The sequence below is a fragment of the Stegodyphus dumicola genome, chromosome X2 (assembly GCF_044657685.1).
Source record: "Stegodyphus dumicola isolate Sdum_Otavi_A_Nest chromosome X2, ASM4465768v1".
In the NCBI taxonomy this organism is placed as follows: Eukaryota; Metazoa; Arthropoda; class Arachnida; order Araneae; family Eresidae; genus Stegodyphus; species Stegodyphus dumicola.
In genome coordinates this window covers 54,041,850-54,065,946 of record NC_140781.1, presented here as the reverse complement: position 1 = coordinate 54,065,946, position 24,097 = coordinate 54,041,850, and the positions used below count along the sequence as shown (strand labels likewise).

Below are 24,097 nucleotides of genomic sequence, written 5' to 3'. Positions count from 1 at the left end.
TTGTTTGACTTCTGAATTGGTATTTATTCGGCGTGTTATTGTGTCTTAATTAAATGATAACAACTTTGACTACACTCATAAACACAATCGTGTTTTTTTTTTTTTTTTTTTAAAGAATTCTCTTACTTCCTTTCCTTTTCTTTCTATAGGCCCTTTTTTTTTTTAATTATAAATAAATTTTTTTTTCCTCTCCATTACTTTTGGGCCATTTATTTTTTACTTTATTTTGTCCCATCTTTTCTTCCTGGCCTTTCGAACTCGTATAAAATATACGAAGTTCCTTTTTACTCTCCTCTGAAATACGAAATTGCCCCCCTTTCTATATACCTTTCCTTCGCACCTATGCTTGATTTTTCGCCCATCGGTGCACAAAGACTTAGCGGGTGCAACAAAAGACATCTGTCTACTTTGTCTGTCTGTCTGCCCTTCGGCAGTACATATACTAAAATTGAAACGATACAGAGAAGATTAGCATGGCCCCTGCGCAAGGATGACACGCAAAATCATGAAGCGTTCCACATTTTTTATTTTAGATGTTCTAAAGCTGAAAGACCGAGGCAAGCGGCAGCACGATCGCTGCGCTCCGTAAAAAAGTGAAAATATTTCCTTTCCTCTTGGTGATTATCAATTAAATTTCTTTGAAAAATGTTTATTTTTCCCCTACAAAACCTATATCATTCCAATGAATTTCGGCTCCGATGTTGACGAGAATAAAACAGCGGACAATGTAAGGATGTACTCCGAAAGCCTGGAATTTTAAGATAAGTACTTTTCTTTCATCTAAACTAAATCAAATTTCTATAAATAAGTGCCTTTAAATCAATAAATCTTAATTTTTCATCAGTTTAAAGCAATAAAAAATGCTTGAAATTGCCATTGCTTGTGGCTTCCTTTGTGTATCAACTCGAAACAGACGCCAGCGTTATCAGTTCACGTCTGTCAACACATACAAAGCCCTTAAGGAATCTCGAAAGAGGGAAAATTTGGGGATGAGAGGGATAATTTGGGCATCGCGCTATTTCCCTTTAGGATCTTCTGGATTCTCTTTTCTTTCTAGATCGCTTGAATATAGTTTCGCCTTTAAATAATATTATACCTCACCGATTTTTTTCTCATACTGTTCTTTGCTATCTGTTAAATGTCCATATGTAAGGGATGGTTTATTCTTCACCGCATTAAATGAATTCTTAGAACTATGAGCTTATATAAATAACAGTGTGCCTCATTGTGTTATATTAACATTATTTAACTAGTAATAAATTATGATAGTAAAATAATTAATCTTGTAATAAATTATGATAGTTAAATTAATAAATACTGTTTAATTTGTGTTTTTAATACATATACTCAGTAATTTACACACATAAATAAATATATATATATCTATATATTTTATTTTATTTATTTATTTATTTTTTTTGGGGGGTGTATGCGGTTGTGGTCTTGTATTGTATATGGTTCTATGTTGTTAGTCTGCTGCTGCTTTTTGAAAAATGTATGAAAATGTTGAGAATGAAAGTAGCATAAGTTACTTTGGTTAAATTAATATATACTTTTGTTTGATGACCTTTGTTGATATCTCAGGATTCAAGCGTACATATTACTTTATATTCCATGCTAAATACCTTGATACGAAGCATTTTAACACCGTCAATATTTGTTTTTCCCCCAGTAACACATCTATTCACCATTACCAAACACACTCACTACACAAACACACCTGTGAGACACTATTTATTGTAAATGAAGACAGTTTCTTCTCCTTTTAACTACACTCATGGACACAATCGTATTTTAGGATATTTTCTACTTCCTTTCCTTTTCTTTCTGTAGGCCTTTTTTTTTTTTTTTTTTTTTTTCCCTCTATTATTTTTGGGCCATTTATTTTAAATTTTATTTTGTCCCATCTTTTCTTCCTGGCCTTTTGAACTCGTACAAGATGTACGAAGTTCCTTTTTACTCTCCTGAAATACGAAATTTCCCCTGTTTCAATATACCTTTCCTTCGCACCTATGCTTGAGTTTTCGCCCATCTGGGCAGAAAGACTTAGCGGGTGCAAAACAAGAAGTCCGTTACAATTATGCGACTACAAATGCTGACGGTTTACGGAAGTTAGTGGGTCTCACGTGACTGGTGGCAACAGTACGTCACAAACTATTTGTCTGGGTTACTATAATTGGCTGTTTTCCACTTTTTTATGTGAATTTCGAGAAGTTTAGTTTATAGAAAATCCTTAATATCATGATGTAAACAAACACCGATGACAAAAAATTATTTGGTAAATACAACCATTACGTATTGATAAATGTTTCGACATGATTACATATAACTGCATTAATAACCAAATAAAACAAACTTAGATTACAAATGCGTTATGTAATGCAGCATGTAACTAAAACTTCAGAATTGTAGAATCCGGAAGATTTTTTTTTCCGAGAAGTATAGCAAAATATGAGCAGTGTTCTAATAATTTTTAAATCTTCATATTCTTTAATATTACTGCTGTTTTTGATAACATGATCATAACATAACTGATGATCATAACATCATTTAAAATAAAATCTAGTAATTCTGCTGAATACTGCTTTTCGTGAAAGCACGAGAATATTTTAATGGGATTATTAAAGTATCTGTAATAAAGAAAAAAAAAAAGTAGGTTAGGAATAAACAGTAAGTAAAAGGAAGATTACTAATAATATATATTAACTATTGTATATATGTGTAACTTTGTGAATTGTGAAATAATGATATTTGTTCATTTTATAATTTAATAAATAAAAATTGTGAAAAAATTATATTTGTTCATTTTATAATTTAATAAATATTATGAAAAAGCTACGTACTTTTTAAAAAATCATTTGCACTTGTTTTTCATTATTCCATTTAAGTTTTATTCATTATTTGAATCAATATATATAAGAATATAAGAGAATCGTATACATTTTACGAGTAAAATATTATACGCAGTATGAATGGAGATATGTTACTGTAAAATCCTAAAGTCTGGTAAATCCTAGGTTTTACCAGTAAAACCTAGCTTTTACCAAAGTAGCTTGTTAAAAGCTCGAAGTATGCTTTAATATGATTCCACTTCAGCCTTTGAGGTAAAAACGAGGAGTTACCAATGCCTTCTGGTAAAATCCTGAAACGAGGGATTTAAATCAACCTTGAATAAGCCTCCGCACACAAATTCCGTCATGACACTTTTGTGTTCCTGCCTCTCCTTATTTGCACCATTCGCAGTCTAACTTGGACATAATTTAAACAAGTGTAAGCAGCTATGATCTAAAAAAGAAGTTTGGGCGCAAGTGCAGAATCGCCCACTTATCGATGTTCACATGGACAAAGTCAAGGGAGTGCGTAGTGCCAAGTTTGTGTAATTCTCTGATGTTATTTTAAGCAAAAATAGGTCGTTGTGTACATGGACACTGAGTTTGTGCAATTCTTAGACTTGTTATTTTCAAGTTGGCGATTTTGAGAAATGCGCTAAGCAGGGGTGATTCTGCACTTTCCCTGAAGTTTGTTTCCATTTTTACATACTTTGCTTTTTTTATTTTGCTGATGGGAAATGAGTGATGTTATGTGGAAAAAGATTATGACATTTTGTCTGAATTTGTAAAAAATAAGCCTGATAACTGCTTTTATTTAACAAGTGAGAAATATGTGATGGAGAAACAAACAGTTCATTACAGAAGGTTGAAACGCTGTCGTATTCTAATTGGAGGAAAGGACAAACTTATAATATCACTATTTGCAAAAATCCTATATTATGTTACAACTGATGAAGTCTTCAACACAGCACTCATATTGCAATTGGCCATGGTGAAAGAACTTGCATGATTAAAGAACTGAATCGTAAATACAAGAATGTAACAGTAGAACCTATTTTCACATATTTAAGACTATGCAAACCATGTCAGAAGAAACAAAAAACTGTGAAAGATGGGATTGTAATTAAATCAGTTGTGTATAGTGAAATGAATTCTCGATGCCAAGTCAACCTAATAGATATGCAGTCCAATACTGATCATGATATGAAATTCATTTGAGTGCATCAAGATCATCTTACATAATTTGTCCTACTCCGATGTTTACACAGTAAAAGAATTGTTGAAGTAGCATATCACTTTCTGGATATTTTCATAGCTTTTGGAGCCCTGAGCATTCTTCACTCTGATAATAGGAGGGAATTTTGCAACCAAATCAAATCATAAACAGTTTATGTGAAATGTGGAGTGATATAAAAATAGCTCACTGAAAACCGAGACACAGTCAGTCACAAAGTTCTGTCGAACGGGTGAACCAAGATGTTGAGAACATGTTGGAAACAAACAAGATAGGAAATTGGTCGGAAGGATTAAAATTTGTTCAAAAATAAAAAACAAAGCATATCAGGAAGGATTCAAATGTTCATCTTAATGAAGCTATCCTGTGATGTCCTGCAAAGTTGTCTTATGAAGCTAGGACTTGCTAACTCAGTTTTGCCACATAATTTGATTAGTAACATGACCACTCAACAGGATTTAGAAAAAAGTTATAAGTATGTATTACTAATGAATGTGTGATTAATACAGAAAATGGGAAAACTAATCTCGAATCAACAGTTGATTTAGAATTGCAAGATAATAATAATGCATATGAAAAATAATCAGACATAACAATGGAAGCAGATACTAAAGTTTGAATTGAAATGAAAGAACCAGATATTTGCTCTGACACAATGGGTGCAATTATCAAGAAAACTCAAAATGTGAAAGTGTTTCGAGAGACAGTTAAGGAAGGACTTCAGAAGCAGGCAAAGAAGATGAAGACTGTGTCTACTAAAAACTTTCCGAAACCTACATTTGGACAAATACTTTTGGAAAAATGTTAAAATAAAAGTACCTGATATTGATAGATCAAAAATGGATCCAAAATCAATAATAGCCGTTATTAGAGATATTTAAGATGATGAGTTTTTATGTTTTTGATAGTAAGTTCGGTAAATTAAAATCGTTGTAAACAGGAAAGCAGTTTATTTTTTGTAAAGAAAAATTTTTTGAACATTGAAGAAGTTGGTATAGAAGAAGTAAGTGTATGTGAAATAGTAAAAAAAAAAATTTCTTTAGTTGGGGTACAAGGACTTAGAAAATGCAGCTGTTAAAAAAAGTGTACTACGAACATCTGTTTGTGCAAATCAGCTGATCTACTTTGTAAATCCAAATGCCATAACAATCAAACTTGTTGTAACAGGTAATAAAATGTATTAAAGTAGTAGTACTAAAGAAAAACATGCTACAGTTTTCTTATTTTTTTAGTTACGTGCTTATTTAACTCTACCTTATATGTTGTGGTATTTCAATTCCTAGGTTTTTAATCTTTTTTTTTTTTTCCTCGTTTTCAATCTTAGAACTTTGTATTTATCAAGTAATAAAACAGAAGCTGCTTACAGTATCATCTGTATTCAGGCTTACAGTACTGGATATTAAGATCCTTCAAGATTCAGTGTTATTAAAGTTTGGCATGTTTGATAGTGAATACAAGTAAAATATGTTACGAATAAGAAATATTTGAATTTCAGTTATTATACTTGATACTCAAGTCATAAAAATGTTATTTATTCCTTGTTAGTTGAAATCATATTTTAAGATATTATGAGTTAAATTTCGTAAACTATATACTTAAAAAGAAAAACCTTTGAAAATTTGTCCTTAGGTGATAAAACAATATTAAAATATAGCATATAAGCATAAAATTAGAATTCAATAGCCAAGCCAGAATTTAAATTACTAAAGTTTAAAATGCTAAATTTAAATTACTAAAGTTTAAAATAGTGTGAAAAAAGTCTCATGTTATTTCGAACTTCCCAATTATGTTTAAGTAGAGAATTCTTTGTTAGAGCAGGACAAAGAAGGAAGTGATCACTATCCATAAAGCCAGAATGGCAGAGATAATCAAGACTATTAAAAATTCCAGTCTCACTCATGTGGACAGCCCAGCAATGATATTCCACTGCTAATCAAAACACAACTATTGTATCTTCACAAGGGCAAATCATCAAAATCCTTGAGTTTTTCCCTCAATGTAAATTAAACAAAACCCTGCTGAATTTTAAGTTTTGTGGCTCAAAGTTTATCTGAGACATCTATGAAAGTCTAAGAATGTTGTTGAAACTTGAGTTGGAAATTTGTATCTCATGAGACATGCACAGTTGTCCAGTTCAGTATAAAAGTAACTCTTAGGATTGTTTTTTTCAATGCCAGTCAAGGTGAAGAATCTGATTTTGCATTTGTTCCAATTTGTTCTTCAAATCCTCAAAGGCAGTTATTAATTGAGTGCTGGAATATTTCATAACAGTAAGTAGGTTTGTAAGTTGTAAATAAAGTGGAAGTTGCATATCCCCACCTTACTCCTGTTGTTTAATGACATTGAAAAAATTATTTATCTTTAACGTTAGTTCCTCCATCCATTAATTCCAAGACCGATTCCTATTTAAGACAATTACCATGTAGTTAAAAGTTTAGAAACAATTATTTCAATGATAATTCCTCCAATCCATTAATTCCAAGACAAATTTCTATTTAAGACAATTCCCATTTAGTTAAAAGTTTAGTATTGAGGCACATGGATATTATTATATAAAACTCCAAGTCAAAAGGCTTGTGACACAATACAAAAGTTATACAGGCAGGCTTTTCTGTTTCTATGCATGTTATTTAATTGGCACCAAGTACTCAAGTCTTTATGACATCATTTAATTAACTATTTCTGTGTACCTTTTTTGAGGATGGAAGACCATGTCACCAAATTTTCAGCATACATCAATACATATACATCCCTATCTTCTAACATAAATATAAGGTTGTTGACATGTATATTACAAAGAAACAGCTGAACATAGTATCCTAGGGAAGACGGGACTGAAGTTGCTTGTTATGAGATATGAGTAAAGTGTAATGCAATATGTTGTGTTATTCATAACACAGTGCATTTATTATAAGACAGATCATTTAAAAAAATCATTATTTGAGTTTTGCATTTCTATTTTTTATTTTATTTTCTATTACTTGATTCTCCCTTTAAAACAACTGTAATAATAGAGATACAAGACTGAAATAATGATTTTGTTTCTTACCTGCTTTAAAATGAACACACTGTATGTCAGTGACTGTATGTCAGTGTTAGACTAATATCAAATTATATGGAACTAGAAGCATATCTTCTGTCCTTCATTTCTTTCCAAATTCAGTACCAAGCATCATTTCATCATGTGGTGGAATATGCGAATTAAACTGTTGGTCATACAGGTATAATTCCACTGTGTTAATGCTGCAGCCATCCAAATTTTGATAGAGAACACCCCTGGGGATACATCTGAGTGTCTTCCGTTCCTTCTTTCCAACAAGCTACTCTAATAATTTTGTGGTTCAAATGTTCGTTAAGTTCGTAAAAATGTTATTGATGCTTCTTCTAGCTTTTCCATCAAAATTTGCATTAGTGTTATCCTCACAATAGGCAATGATTTTATAGCTCAAATTATTATTTTTTTAAAATAGTACTTATTGAATCAAAAATTATTTCTAAAGTTTCACCCGGCAGTGAAATAAAATCTAATATTCTAATTTTAATTTCTGTTTCTAGATCAAAAAGTTTAACAATTGTGGAAAATAATTTTAAATTTTTGTGGTTGGAAGCATCATAATATATGGATATAAATGTGCATTTAAAATCTAATTGTTTCTGCAATTGTGAAAACGAATATAGTGGAAAAACATTACAAATAATTGCTTCAGTTTTTGTCGTTGCTTCTGCAAATTTTTTGTCATACAATGTTTTGATCATTTACGATGTACAATCAATTGATCTGAGACTTTGATTGTGGTTTATAGTGTGGAAAGCAAATAGCTCTTGAGCTAATGCTAGCTGTTCCTCCGTTAACAATAGATATTCCTTGACGAGACGTAACGACAATGATCGAACACCACCGAGTAAATCTAACTCGTTACATCGCCTATTTTAGTGTACTCTGCATACATTTTATGTGTTTTTTTATTTATGTATTTTTTATTTCCTTATATTTACTATAATAATTAATAAATAATAGGTAATATATTTTAACAGTACATTTAAAATAAGAAATGCAGATGTTTTCTAAAAAAGCGGGACATTTTTAAAAATCTGTGGGGTACGGGATAGTCCTCCAAAAAGCAGGACTGTCCCACCAAAATCAGGACGTGTTATCCTAGTAATTTTGACATTAGTAATAATGAGAGCAATAATTGCATTGCTTTAGCATTTTTCTCTTCATAAAAGAAATTGAGTAATGTACTTCAACATTGATGTGATAAGATAGAATCCTTCTGTAAGTGATGCCAAAGAACTGAAAGATCTGCTAGAGAAAGGGGATAATTATTTTATTTCAGAAAATATTCACCAAATCATTGCATCGGGGACTTGAACAATGGAGATCATAATTAATTAATCATAGTGAAGAAAAAGACCATGCATTTTGCTTCTGTTTTAGCTGTTTTTCAGTAATAAAAAATCACTCTCTTATGATGCATATAAGGACTTGGAGCATTTACGTCTGCCTCTGAAAGGAAATAAAAGACGTCTAAAAACCACCTGAAACCTCATGAGAGCTGGCACTAGAATCTGTGCGGTCACACCAGATGACATTATTTAGAAATAGGGGCCCACCAGCGGCCGAGCGGTAAAGTCGCTGAACACTGGTAGTTCGGTCCAAGGTTCGAATCCCGCAAATGGGTTGGCTGCATGGCCATTTTCGTGGTTTTACCCATGTGTAACATGTATACAAGCCAGTTTTCCTTAGAAAGTCCTCCACAAAGGCATCCCTCCCCTTAGGCAGATAGCCCTCAAGGCTTTGCCATAGTTAAATAACCTAATCTAACATTTAGAAATAGTTGAGATTACAACAAGTGGAAAAAAAATCTAGTGTTGAAAAGGCCTAATCATGAATCCCATAAGAAATGATTCACTTGTAATCTAAAATAAGAGACAGTAGATTCGATGCAATAAAATTATTAAATGTAGGCTTTAGTGTACAAAAGCATAGCAAAACATGTAATGGTCACTTCCCAAAGTTCAGCTGAACTTTTATATCCAAATTGTTACTGAAAATATCTAAAAGACTACTTTAAATTATTTCAGAAAAAAAACATTAAAGTAAGTTGGTTTATTTTATTTCTGGGACTAAATAAAAGAAAATAATTTATGCAGAAAAGCATTAAAATATAATGATTTATTTTGTTTCTGAGAAGATAAAACAGAAGAAAAGTTATGCAGTCAGGAATTCTAAGTAATGCGACATATTTTTATATAATAGTCATTAAATGATATAAGCAAAATACATTATAAGGTTTCCTAATGTGGATGAAGGTATGTTCCATGTATAAAAATTTCTGAAAATTTCACATATGAAAATATATTCTGAAAATTCAATTTAAACTGAATATTTATATTAACAAACATTTATCAGATGCAAATATTCTTGTCCAAACATGTGTGCTCAAAGTCATGACAATAGATACCACATGAAAAGAATACATTTAGGAGTTCCATAAATAATGCATTAGGGATTTGAAGCACAGAGCTGATTTTTATATTATCTCTTTACGTTCTCTGAATCATAAGAACTGATTGAATTGGAAATAATGCCTCAACGTTTTCTGGTGAAAGGTCTAGAAATTATGTGTTTTTATAATTATATATTTATAATTGATGATATTTCATACATATTTTTGAGGTTACACTGAGGAATTTTTAAAACATATATTGCAATGCTGACTCTAACTAAGTAGAGCATTACGTAGATATTTTTTTGCCTTTAGCAGAGGCATACCCCTATGTTTATTGAAATTAATGATATTTATACGCTTTCATATTCATTGAAGATAAATATTTCAAATCACAACATTCTAACACTTATAATATGTTCAATCATAGCTTTATCTATTCAGAAAAATTATGTTACAATTATGATCTATATTTATAAACTGAGAAATATTTAAAAAATAGCAAATATCAAAGAAACAGCAATGTAAAAAATGCTGTACTAATTATGTAATTTTATATACAGTCAAAAGTCGTTAATTCGGACACCCATAATCCGGAATGATTTATAATCCGGACATCAAATCTACAAACTTTCTGCGCATGTGTCGCTTTGACGCATGCGCGTAAGACCTTTACGGCTGCGAATATGCGTGTGCGCATGCGCATAATACGTTTACGCAAGCGCGTTTAATGTATAACGGACGGTATAAGCTAAGCTGAAATTATCTAATTCAGGTAATGTTGCAGATTGCGTTGTTCCTTAATCTTCGAATTGGATCCGGCTTATTATTTTTTGCAGACTGTTACAGCAATTTTATAAAAGTAAGCTTGAACTTTCCATTATGTCAAATAGAATTTCCGATATATATTTACTAATATGTAAAGGATCTACAAAGCGAAAGTATGTTTCGAAGTCCATTAAACCAAACGTGGGATTGCTGCAAAAAATGGATAAAGGCATATCCTTTGATTATCTAATCATTCCGAAACATGTTTATCAATTTCACGCTGCTCTGCGGGGGAAGGGAAACGACACGGCGCGCAATGAATTGGAAGTTGATCTGTTAGCACTATCCTTATCTTCAGGGCAGATGTTTTTATTTTATTTGTCTTATAATTCCTTACTAAATGTAGTATTTTATCTCGATGTACTCCGTCTTTGATATGATTTAAATCAAATTCCTCCTCATTATAATTCGCTTCCGATAGTGAAGAAAGTGACACAGAGGTTAATGAAAACGAAAAAATTTCGATTGACAAATTAGTCGGTATTCTCGACACAGCAATTATAGGACTTGACCAGCGGAACTTTGTAACTGAAGAAGAAATTATGTCTGTTTATAGAATTAAAGAGAAAGTATTATCACATAAAACAAAGCAACTTAAACAACTTACATTGAAAGAAATGTTTAATAAAAAAAACAAGTAAATATTAAGCTTTTTTTTTGGTCAATTTTGATATCCTTTAGATCATAATTGTTCTTTATTTCATAAATTACGGTTTCATATTTTTAATTTTATAACTTCTGCATGCCATCTTACCAGATTTAAACTGATGATCTATAATCTGGAAAAATCGATAATTCGGCATCGCCGAAGTGCCGACGAGTCCGGATTAAAGACTTTTGACTGTATATAATTTAATTCTCCTTACCTCTATAGAACAAAATCATCAATATTTTTTCCAGAAGGAATTTGATAGCTTAATTCATATTCTATACAGAGAATAGATGAAGATGTTTCATAATTTTTTCTTATTTTAAGATTATAGAAGCTTCTCTTACCATCAGCAACAGTAACTGGGAATATTAGCCTTATTTCAGCTTCAAATTTCATTATGATTGAACTAGGCTGTAATTAGAGAATTATCTTCAAAAGATTTAAAGCAGTCTTACTGTTCAAATAACTGGTTTTTAAAGCTAGAAAGTTGTGATGAAATTTTTATTTGTATATCATTTAGGTATTTAAATGCTAAATTATAAGCTTCTTCATTTGGATAGCTTAAATTTTATTAATGTTAATTTTTCACTGATTAGAAAATGAAAGTCAAAAGATAACTCGTTAAATTTACATATCTCAGTTTTTTTTTTGTTTTGTTTGTTTGTTTGTTGTTGTTGTAAGATTAAAACGTATATTACTTCTTTCATTTCTACTACGAGAATTCCCCCCCTACAAAATTAGTTCTTTTATCAATTTATTACATTTTCACCTTCTCTTCAGATTAGGTTACTTATATTTAAAGCTAAATATCAAATTTCTAAAAAATGTTTTCAGAAATAATTTTATGTCTTCATTCTAATCAATAACAATCCCTCTTTTTTATATTTATATAAATAATTCAATTCAGTTGTAGATTGTCAGGATTTCTTTGATATGGGAGATGTGAAAAATTAGCAATGCCTTCGCCGGGACTCGAACCTAGACCTCTCGAATACGCACCGAGTGTACTACCATTACACCACGAAAGCATGCAGAAAGTAGGGGGGAAAATACCTTAGGGAACCCAATCGCCAAATCCTGATCGAAGAATCATCATCCACCATCTTTTAGGTCGGGGCCACTGTAAAGTCATTAGATTATTTTCGAGCAAGAGGATATGGGAAATGAGAAATACCCTCGTCAGGACTCGAACCTCGTCCTTTCGAATACGAAACGAGTGTGCTAACCGTTACATCACGAAGGCATGCTGAAAGGAGGGAGAATAACAAAGCAAAATAAAGGAATTACTAATTCAGAAGTCAAACAACAAAAATCAGCGTTAATTTACAAAATTTTCACAGGACTAGTTTCGATGGTTTTACCGAACCATCATATTCAGCTGCAAAACCGCAAATGAACAAGATAGGAAATAATGTTTAGATAAGATAAGAAAGCATGGACAAGAATAAGCAAGTGGCGCCATCTGTTGGCGAAACCAGAACTAAAACATAATTTCTCTAAAAGCCGAAGGCAAATTTGGATTGGAATTAGGATCGTTAACTAGAACAGAAAGATTTTTATGAATGTGAAATGCCTCTAGAAAATCCAGTTCTCCAATGGAAGATGTTTTTTGAATAATTTTGGCAGCAGAAAAATTGAAAGTGTGATTTTCGGACCAACAATGTTGAGCAACAGAAGACTTCTGTGTTTCCTTTTTTCTAACATATGCCTCATGTTCTTTGACGCGAAATTTTAAGGCTCTCTTAGTTTGGCCAATGTAAATTAAACCGCACTGGCAAGGAATCCTATAAATACCCCAGGAATTCATATCCGGAATGGGGTCCTTGAGTATAGAAGTTGGAATTTTATTGATGGGAGAGTAAACAACCCGAAAGTTAAATTTCTGCAAAATATGTGCAACTTTATAGCTAATTGATGGAAAGAAGGGAATGACAACAGAATTTTTATAATCTCCTAAAATAAGAGTGTGGCTTTTAGTGTGTTGAGATGAGAATTTTTTAACTGCTTGATTAATAATGTTGGGTGAAAAGCCCCTGTCAATAGCTATTGCTTTTAAATAATTTAGTTCTTCATCAAGGGCTAGTTTTGAGGAGCAAACTTGAAGAGCACGGAAAACATAGGAATAAAATGAAGCTAACTTTTGTTTAGTCGGATGACATGATTTAAAGTGTGGTGGAAGGCAAACCGATGAAGGTTTACGGTAAACTGTAGTACTGAAGTTGGATGTGTAACGTGTGACCAGAATGTCGAGAAACGGAAGAGAATTGCAAGTCTCAAGTTCAAAAGTGAACTGAATAGCAGGATCAATAGAATTCATTGTTGAAAGAACTCTATTTAAATCATCTTTATTACCTTCAAACAGGGTAAAAGTATCGTCTACGTAGCGGAACCATGCCGGGAAGTTTAAAGTTTCAAACAATTTTGATTCATAATAATGCATGTAGATATCAGCCAGGATGGGACTGAGGGGGCTTCCCATGGCTAATCCCTCAGTTTGCTTGTAATATTTATTTTGGAAAACAAAATGTGTTTGTTTCAAAATGTCACTAACGCTGATTTTTGTTGTTTGACTTCTGAATTAGTATTTATTCGGCGTGTTATTGTGTCTTAAAAATAAAGGAAATTTTCTCCTGGGAAATTCGAAATGAAATTTAGAATGCAAAAGTGGGCTATTGTGGTAATAATTGGCAATTAAGAAAGCATTTTTAGATTTGAATATGAGCTACCAGATTATAAATAAAGGTACAGCAGTGTAAATAAAAACTAAATAGTAGAGTAAAGCAGAAGAATTATTGCTGATTCCATGGACAGATCCCGACTTTTTAAGGGGAATCATAATAACATACATATAAATTGGGTTTTAACGAAACTTTCCCGCCACCGCAAATAACAGCTTCGCAAACATAATACGCTGGCGTGTTTAATCATATTTTGTCAAATGATTTTTGAAAAAAAAAAAAAAAAAAAAAAGAGAGATTTGTTTTAGAACACTCATAGAGATATTAGGTATTTTTTGGAAGCAGAACAAGGGAAAAATTAGCAAACACCTTGGCCGGGAATCGAACCACAGACCTCTAGAATACTTGCCGAGTGTGCTGACCACTACACTACGAAGGCAGGAGAAATTCTTTATATACTCTCCCTTTTAAAGGGCGTCTGGGGTTTTAGGGGACCCAATCGCCAAATCCTGGGTGTGGAGAATCATCATCAACCACCCTTTTAGTTCGGGAGCCACTGTAGAGATATTAGGTATGTTTTGGGAGCAGAAGTTAAAAATGAGCAACACCTTCGCCGGTAATCGAACCACGGACCTATACGCGCCTAGCGTGCTGACCACTAAACTGCGAATGCATGCTAATAAGGCGGGAGAACTAGCTTATACACTGTGTTGTGAAATTTGTAAAAAATTATCGTTACTATTAAGTACAAGGTGTCTGAAATAGAACTATCACGCTACCAGATTAGAACCATCATTTACTTCCAATTCTGTTTCAAAAAATCAGCTACAAAATGTCACCAAATCATGTGCTACAGCTTTAGGTACTAATGTCGTAACATATGACACTGTGAAGGTTTGGAACCGAAAGTTCAAAAACAAGGACTGGGCTCAAAAGCAGAGCGCTCTGGCAGGCCTACTGACGTTGATGAGGCCCGCTTGCGAGAACTTGTAGAAGAAAATCAGTATAGAACTCATCGAGTGCTTGCTAAGGAGTTAGATGTTAGTCCCATATCCATTAGCCGCGCTATACGTCGCATAAACTTGACGTATAAGTTCAATCGCTGGGTGCCACATGAACTGTCTAAAAAAGATAAGGATATACGTGTTCGTGCCTGCACTAATCTGCTCGAATATCAACGCAAGGACAAAATTCTGGACCGGATCGTCACTTGTGATGAAAAGTGGATTTACTTCAATAACACAGGCCGAAAAGAGGGTTGTTCTGTGGCCTGTGAGCCCGTTGGCAGCGTCGCAAAGCGCAATTTGACTAACAAAAAGATACCTTCCAGAATACGTTGGCTCATGCGAGCAGTGTGTGGTCGGGCGTTGTACTGCTGATAGAGGGCATTGGCCACTCCCTGAAGGTACAGAAGTGTCAGCAGCCGCAGCACATGATCCACGTATCATTAGGCCGTCATAGTGCTTTGAATACGAACTAGAGGTGACCTGGAATCGTAAGCAGTTGGCCCGCAAACCATGATGTCGCGCAGTGGAGCGTTCCACAATTGCTGCCGGGATTGAACCTGTCTCCACATCGACGCCACACTCGTACGCGGAGACTATCATTGGAGAAACAGAAGCTTGTCTCATCCTGAGAACACGACCTTTGTGCCATTCCGTCGTCCACATCGCTCGAGCACGGCACCATTGCAGACGTTGGAGTGTATGATGTGGGGTCAATTGCAGTTTCTTAGCGGACGCCACGAATGCAGGCCACTAGCCACCAATCGATGGCAAATAGCTCTGGTCGATATTGGAGCATGCAGGCTGTCTTGAACATGCTGCAGAATGGAGGTAGAAGTGACTTGCGAGTGCACCACCTCCTGTCGTCGAATGCGTCGGTCTATACGTGCTGACGTCACTCTGGCTGCACCGGCACCCGTCCAACTTGGCACATTTCCTTGTTCCAACCATCGTTGCCACAGCTGGTACTGTGGACACATCAAGGTGTGTGTCAGCTGAAATTTGCCGTATGGACCAACCTGCCTTTCTCAGTCCGATCACCATGCCCCTCTTAAATTCTGCTGTAACTGCCTCCGTTGACGGCCTGGCATTCTCTGCTATTAGACGCGTCCTCTAAGATAAGAACAGATTTTGTACGATGATTTCCCTAGCAGAAATAACGGCACTAAAGTTGAACATTCTGCAGGTTCCTTCCCTTATATCTTTTTCAACGTGCGTTGGAGAGCTGCACATCTCACATCATTCGTATAATTCGGTGAAGTGCGTCTACGCTGAAATTTGCGTAATTTTTAGGCCTGTCCTGCTTGGTGCTGCATTTTCCAATGTTGGGTAATGTATTTTCTCTCATATCCATGTTTTAAACAGTGCAGAATTTCGATTTTTGTACCGTTAGATAGGACGAAAAATAATATTCCAAATCAAGAGTTTTTGGAACTTCTAAAGTAATTTACCAAATTTGTACTTAAAAAAAAAAAAAAAAAAAAAAAAAAAAAAAAAAAAAAAATTCAGTTTTTTTTATTTTTTTATTATGGCATTATTCTTGATTGTGACGAATTTATGATTCGAAATATTTGATCCTTCGTTTTTAGCAACGTACAGTTTCAAGTGATGGGCATTTAATTTGCACACACATGTAGATTTCAGCAGGTAAATTAGGTACTAATTACGTTAACAGATGCGGGCTTGGAAGAGTTTGCCGCGTTTTAAAATATTTTGAATTTTTGGAGAGAGATGATGTTGCAATAAGACATTTTTAATCATCAAAGCGTTCCCTCAAAGCTATCGGCAAATAATGTTTACTTCTTAAATTTTATTTGAAATAAAACAGAGCCTGGTATATAACGCAATTCGAAAAGGAAGAATTTCCATATTAAAAATTAAAGGGCCTGAAATAAAAATAGAATTTTTATCTTATACAAACATACACACATACAAAGTGATTAAAAAATATCAGCCAAAAATGAAAGGCAGATAGAGGGGATGAAATAAAGAGATTTTGTAATGGAATATGTGCGCTTAGAGGGGATACAGGCCGTTGTTGAGCGGTAAAAGCGTTTAGCTGGCGAAAATCATCGTTACTCTTGCAGATTTGGAACGGCATGCATCCCTAAAAAAACACGAAATTCGGCGGTAAAGCTCAGAACCAAGGATACTGCCTTGCGGGATACTGGATCTTATAGGTCTTATGTGTGTCCTATGTGGTCTGGTGTCCTATGTGACTTTTCATTTCCTTGTGCAACGAAGAATGTACAGTTTTGCAAAAAGGAGAAGATCAGAAGAATAAGTTCTCTAGGAAGTCCTAGTTTGATAAGCTTGAAGATGAGCCTCTCATGGCAGAGGCGGTCAAATGCTTTTGCCACGTCCAGCATAAGGAGCGCAACACTTATTGTGAAATGCAGATCCGACGAATTCAACAATTCTCACGAGTTGGCAAGTCATGCTAAGATTTTTTCTGAAGCCTTATTGATCGTTAGGTAAAAGATGAAAATATGGCTCGATTCTTGTAAGTATAATTCGTTCCTAAATTTTTCCTAGGCTGGATAACAGACTGATAGATCGATATCCGTCAGGTTTGGGGAGAAGAAAGGTCTTTGCTTGATAACAGAGATCAGGAAAGTAATTTAGTGTGAAACAGGCGTTAAGTATGCTGGCAAATTTACTGATAATATTTCTGGGCAAGTTACGAAGCATTTTGTTGGTATCTTATAATGTCGTGAAAGAAAGGAGTGGCACTTAAAAATAAAGGCCATAAATTATTGATGGGTAATTTCTTTTCATCCCCCAAACTTTTTTTAAAATTTATTAAATGAAAATAAAACAAATGCATATTGAACTATTATTCTGTATAGGAAGCATATCCAAAATGATATAAGGGAAAAAATATCTGAATAGAGGAGAAACGAACAGTGCGTTTCACAAATGGGATGACAACTCTACGCTGGAAAAATAAGCTTGACATTTTCATGTTGATTCATATGCATAATCTAGTGGTTATACACTGACTACCAATAAGTATTTGGACACCTATGCAAAATGATATCTGCGGTCCTAAGGTACGTCACGGACTCCGCAGGTATATATCGTGTAGGAAACAGCATCGGCTTTAGTCGCGTGCAAGATGCCTCGCAGTTCGGAGCTCTCTGATTTCGAGAAAGGTATAATTATCGGGTATCACAAATGTGGCCGATCCTTAAGGGACATATCTAATGATCTGAAGTACATCGACAGTGGCCTATGTGATTAAGAAGTGCAAGGTGTGGGATGATTGTCGGAATGTGCCCCGAGTCGGCAGACCAACGAAACTGGAAGATAGAGACCGACGAGTGCTGTCCAGAGAAATTCGGAAGAACCACACCCAACCAATGTTCCTCATCCGCGAGGAGTTTCTACAGGCATCCGGGAGTATTGTTTCAATGAATACCATCCGTAAGGAAGCACATTTGCTTGGTTTTAATGGTCGTGATGCTGCCCATAAGCCTTTGATCACAAAGTCCAACTGCGCTGTTCGGTTAATGTGGTGCAAAGCACATCGAAATTGGACCGTAGATCAGTGGAAACGGGTTCTTTGGAGTGACGAATCAAGGTTCACCCTTTACCTTTCGGATGGCAGGGTCTGGGTCTGGCGTCTACCTGGAGAACGTCTCCTGCCAGAATGCATTGTGGCAACAGCCAAGTTCGGCGGAGGTGGAATTATTAAGGCTCCTCTAAACCAGGCTGAATCACCAACTTTTCTCTCTTGGCGAGGGAGGGAACGCGCTACCAATTTTGGCGCGTTTATCGCACACACTGGCTGAATGTCTGCTGTTTTTTTAAAGATTTATTTTATAGACGCGCGGCATTCAGCGCACATAAACTTTTCGGATAATTTATTAATTCTCGAATAGTATATAGACGTTTTCACTTAAATAAAAATTTCGCGTATATTTTGTAAACATATTCAAAATAACTTATTCTTTAGATGTTTCAGTTTCGTTAGCAGACTATAATAAATAAGATATGAATAAAAACTTTCAATAGTGTCAAATGGGCAAATAGTTAAAGCGTAGAGTGTGCAAATAACTTTATCTTAATGACATTTTAACAAAAATTTCCATAAAAACACTGTAAATTCATACTAAAAAAATAACTTAAGAATATGTTGTCATTTAAGTCTGAAGTATATGGAAATAATTGTGCAAGACTCTGAAGAAACACTTTCTTTTAAATGTGTGAAATATTTCATAACATATATGGAAAAAGAAAGTACAGCATTCTGTGTTTTGGATGATTTTCACCAAATGTAATATAAATACGAACTAGAAACCGTAATAAAAAGTCCTTCCTCTTCAATCAGATCACCTTTGTGTTGCATTGTATTTGTAATACTTCTAAAAATGCAATTTTTACCTAAATTAAAAAACAGTTATTCCATAAAAGATAATAAATTTGAACATATATAGAATGAATTTTGTAATTTGAGTTATGTTACAAAATAAGTCACAGTTTATATATTTTATACTAATAATTTAGATAAAACCTGTCCAATTTAAGAATGTGTGTTAACCACATTCTTAAATTGTAAAAGGACGACTTAACCCCACGTAATTCATTTCAAAGCATAAAAGAAAGCTTATTTTCTATTTTACACAGCAACAGCATTTTCATGCAGTCAAGGTTTTTTAATTGCTAGTTATTATACATAATACTTAATTTTAAACCCATTCTTATTAGAAAGCATAACTAAGAAACTTCTTTTTAAAGCACCACAGTGATTGCAAAGAATGTCGTTAAATTTACAAAAGTATTGAAGATATATTGAACAGCATTATAACAAGAAAGTACTGTACAAAATATGTAAATTTAGCATAACTTCTTTTTTAGTATTTGCATAGTTTCCTCCAAATGAACCTCAATGGGAAGTTATCTTGCGAAAATTTAAAAGTATTAAAATGGCCTCTATTTAAGATGTAACTGCATTTATAATTATTTTGTAATTGTGAATAGATTATATTACTGCAATTAGATTATGCACTTACATAATTGCATAAAGTAATGAAATTAAGAGTTCCCAGATACAATGTAATATAATTACAATGCAATTATCTAAATTGTAATTATAATCACTTATTTAATACCACAATATTATTACAATCACAATGTAATTTAAATTGGGTACTATATTTGTATACCCTCCACTCAAAAGGAGGTACTGATAAGCCTGGAAGTTATTATCAACTAAAAGCCTGTTCAGGACAGTTTGATGACAATTTCCACTGGGCGAAAAGTACATTCTTAAGCCCAGGCAAATCATGACAATAAAAATCATTTAGTCTCATGATTCACTATATTTCAAACCCTAAATTTGAATTCTGCACCAAATTATTTACCTATATTTTAACATACTTTATGAATTATTAGAAGCAAATATCTTCTAAAAATAACTGTAAAATATTTGTATCCATTAATTGATTCAGATACACACTTTTATTATTTAAGTATATCAAAATAACAGTTTCATGTTCCTGAAATACAAAAATTATGAAAAAAGTTAAAAGTAATATTCTTAGAAGCATGATATTAGTCACCAGCTGCAAAATAGTTAATTTTTTGCCCTAAATACAAGTTTATTACACAGTAGTCAAACATGTAACTTAATAACATGTTATATAAAAAATTAATGATAATAAGTTTATCAGAAATGAATTAATTCTGCAAATAAACTTTCTGCATTTGAAAATTTTCTACACCTGAGGGGAGAAAGAGATCTAGTAAAATTAGATTTATTATAACTTCAGTTGGACCAAATACCTTCTCTCTCTATATATGCATCACTAAAGAAATAAATAAAATTATCATGCTTAAAAAACAGATGTACCATACCAGTTTTTTTCCCCTTGTTACCCTTTACATTGAGAAATAACAAACAGTACAATGCTGAAAAATACTATCCTTGAAATTTTGTTTAAATGAAGAAACACACGCACTATCTTTTTATTTAAGCATTACACTTCAAAAACATATACACATACCAATTTATTTTCACTAGCCTTTATACTGATAACATGCCATATAAAAATGAAAAGAATTATCCTTGAAATTTAGATAAAATGAAGTAACACAATGGGAAAATTTATGCACACGGACATCAGTTACAGATGGTGGTGGATTTGGAATGCTAAAGAGTGTTGGTACTGCAGTTTTTCTTAGTTTTTTTCTATCTTTGCATAGTGACTCAAATTGAGATTCCTCAAAATGATCCTGTAAATACATAAAGTAAGAAAAAAAAAGTATACAAAATAAATAAAAGTACAAAAAACAAACCACACAGTGAGGTTGTGCCAAAGGCAGCAAGCATGAACTGTAAGTAAGTATAGGCAATAAATAAATATGCAGGTAATTAAATTAGGCCCAGTATTATAAAAAACTGAAACAATAAACAAACCATGTCTAACATATCAGCAGCAGCATCTTGTAAGCTTGGGCAGAATTTAATTATCCAATATTTATTTTTTGCCTATAATTTAAAGTGTTCTTTAGAACATTATCCAAAAATTAAATGAAGTAGTGTTTTGCTATAACATTAAAAACAACTAAAATAAAACTTTATATTTCTTGCTATAGTACTCTTACAATAGATAAGAAAATAAGAGTTCACTTCACCCAACTTTTAAGATACTAGGCCGATAAATACATTTATAATTACAGCAGACTATGATTCTTGTTATAATTGTAGTAATGTTTATTGCTCTAATTGAAATATTTAATTTTTAATTCTCTAATCATTCAAAACATAGCCCTAATTTCGGAGCACAGTGCCAACATGCATTTTAAAAAGCATCAAGGCCAGTTTAAACAACAATTTTTTAAATTACACCGGCACAGACATATCCAATTAAAGTTATTAAAAACTCTAGAACGTAGTTCAGTAGCTTTCTGAATTTGTAGGCAATTTTTTATTTAGAGATGACAACACAAAATAACGCTTCAGAAAATATTATTTATCATGTATAAAAATCTGTTTTGTAACACAGATCCGTAATAACTGTTTATCAATGTCATGAGGATTTAATTTGACGAGATCACATTATTTAGAAGTATCCAATTCATGAAAGGATTTTGGCTTGGCCTTTGAAATTCATCATTACAGGCAGATTTATTTGATTGTTATGCATGCATTAAACACTACACATGCATTAAAAACACTACAATTATTTTTGAAAAATACACATGCAGTTTCACAAGTTTTCTGTGCTTATTTGAAAGTTCTGCATTCATTTCTAAATCTTTACTCCATTGCCAAATTGTATAATACTGGATTATAACTATATGGTACTTGCAATTATTGATTAGATTATATATATTTTGTCTCATACTATTCAATTTATTCTACTGACATCAGATGTCAATGTCAAAATTCTGGAAGTTATTTTAACCAAGAAACAGTAGTGGGCACCGTGCATAAACAACTCATCTAACTTTTTAACAACAGTGATTATAAAATAAAGAAAAAAATTATATATCATTCCAACGATATTGCAACTATAGTATAATGTTACATATATCTTTAGCAAACATTCAGATTTTATCTTGACTTTCCAAATTATTATTTATTTTTTAATAAATTTCAATATGCTAATGATTTTCATGTTACATTAGTATAAATTCCACAATTAGCACAGGAAAACAAAATCTGCGATTTATATTAGAAGAGAAATTTCTTTTCCACATTCAAAACATCCACATTGGCGATGTTTGGCGACGGGTACATTAACCCTACACTAATTTAATTATAGCTATTATTACAGAAATTAGCAGACACTCAGGTTATTGTACACAAGAATTTCACTTTACTTGCACATTATAAACATCAGAGAAGATATAAACTCTAAATGAAGGCGTAATTAACATTATACTTACTAAGCAAAGTTCAGCGCCTGGACCAGGTTTCCAATTGTCTCTTCGGCAATTATTTACCCATATTTTTCTCCTTTCTTCATTTTTAGGAAATTTTACCAATGTATGACCTTTCCGTGAATGATTTGAACAATTAATAGCTGCACATCCGCCCATTTTACACAAAAAAACACAAAAAATTGTTGCACCGTAACTACACAGCCGCCATTAAATCTCCCACTTGGGATCGCGAATGCCTGATGATTCAGCCTGGTATATAGGAGCCTTAGGAATTATGGTCTGGGGGTGTTTCTCCTGGTATGGGCTGGGACCCTTGGTCCCCATTCATGGTAAGCTCAACTCCGATGCCTACTGCACTATTTTGGATGATAATGTGCTTCCTACGTTGTGGCAGTTTTACGGGTTGGACCCCTGTTACTTTCAGGACGACAATGCCAGTTGTCATGTTTCGACGTTAACCAAGGCTTGGTATGGTGCCAATGGAGTTCATAGAATGGACTGGCCTGCCAAGAGTCCAGACCTGAACCCTATCGAAAACCTCTGGGACGAGTTGCATGGCCGAATTCAGGGGTGCAATACCCGTGCAAAATTGGCGAAGGAACTTCTATGTTTTCTCCAAGCCGAGTGGAAGAATATACCACTAGCTGTCATACAAAGACTTGTGAAAAGTATGCCCTGGAGGGTCCACGCTGTAATTACCTCTCGTGGAGGCTCTACCAATTATTGATTTTGAATAAAATTATTTTTCTTTTCTATCACAGGTGTCCAAATACTTATTGGTAGTCAGTGTAGCTGCTGGGAAGTCAAAACTCGAAATTGCAGCTTGTTGCTTTTCCCTCGTGTCTAACGTGATTTATAAGCCGCTTTCTCTCGAAGTCTTCGACGAACTTAAAAGTTAAATTAATTAATTAAAGAAATTCGAGGACTATCTGTGTGGGAAGAGATGCCATCGTAGAAGACTTCCTAAGGAAAGCAGGCACACATTCACGTTTTATATGAGGAAAGCCATGAAACCTTTCATGTTCGCCTGAATTTTAACCCCGGTTGACCTACCAGTGTTCAGCGATCTTACCACTTTTTCGCTGGTGGGTTCCTCCACAAAAGTATCCATATTTTAGGCAACTAGCAATGAACTTCTGAAAACTAATGAGCAGATTTTAACGAAATTTGCTATGAATATACATTTATAACAGAGAAAGAGATGTACTATTCAAAAATCATATCATATATGCGCGATTGTCAATAAAGTTCACGATGCAAGGATGTCGAAAATCCACGTTGTGATATCGAACTAAAAATAAGTGTAATATGGACTATGTGTCCCTCTCACAGGCTTATTCACAAAGCCTACAGACTGTTTCTTCTGCTGTTTGCTCCGATTGGTTAAAAGAGGTAGGGTTATAGAATCTAGTGCTTGGCGACTTTTGGTTCATCGCCTATACAATTTGTAGTTGAGCGTCGTGTACCAAAAAGTGAGCATAAACCACCGGAGAAACCGCAGCACAGTGGTAACGAGCGCGGGAATAA

General features: G+C 33.6%; 1 protein-coding gene and 1 non-coding gene across 2 annotated transcripts; one reads left to right on the top strand and one right to left on the bottom strand.

The window, feature by feature from the left end:
- Positions 1–418: 418 nt before the first annotated feature.
- On the top strand, positions 419–525 carry LOC146992757 (U6 spliceosomal RNA). The gene has a single exon (XR_015039283.1). It is a non-coding gene; the product is annotated as a U6 spliceosomal RNA (small nuclear RNA).
- Positions 526–20,670: 20,145 nt separating this feature from the next.
- LOC146992756 (peroxynitrite isomerase THAP4-like) lies at positions 20,671–22,954 on the bottom strand. Its single transcript, XM_085809231.1, has 2 exons — positions 22,574–22,954; positions 20,671–20,914 (listed from the first exon to the last, which is right to left on the bottom strand). Exons 1-2 carry the CDS (start codon positions 22,724–22,726, stop codon positions 20,699–20,701), a joined length of 369 nt encoding a protein of 122 aa, XP_085665357.1. The 5' UTR covers positions 22,727–22,954; the 3' UTR covers positions 20,671–20,698.
- Between the last annotated feature and the right edge of the window lie 1,143 nt (positions 22,955–24,097).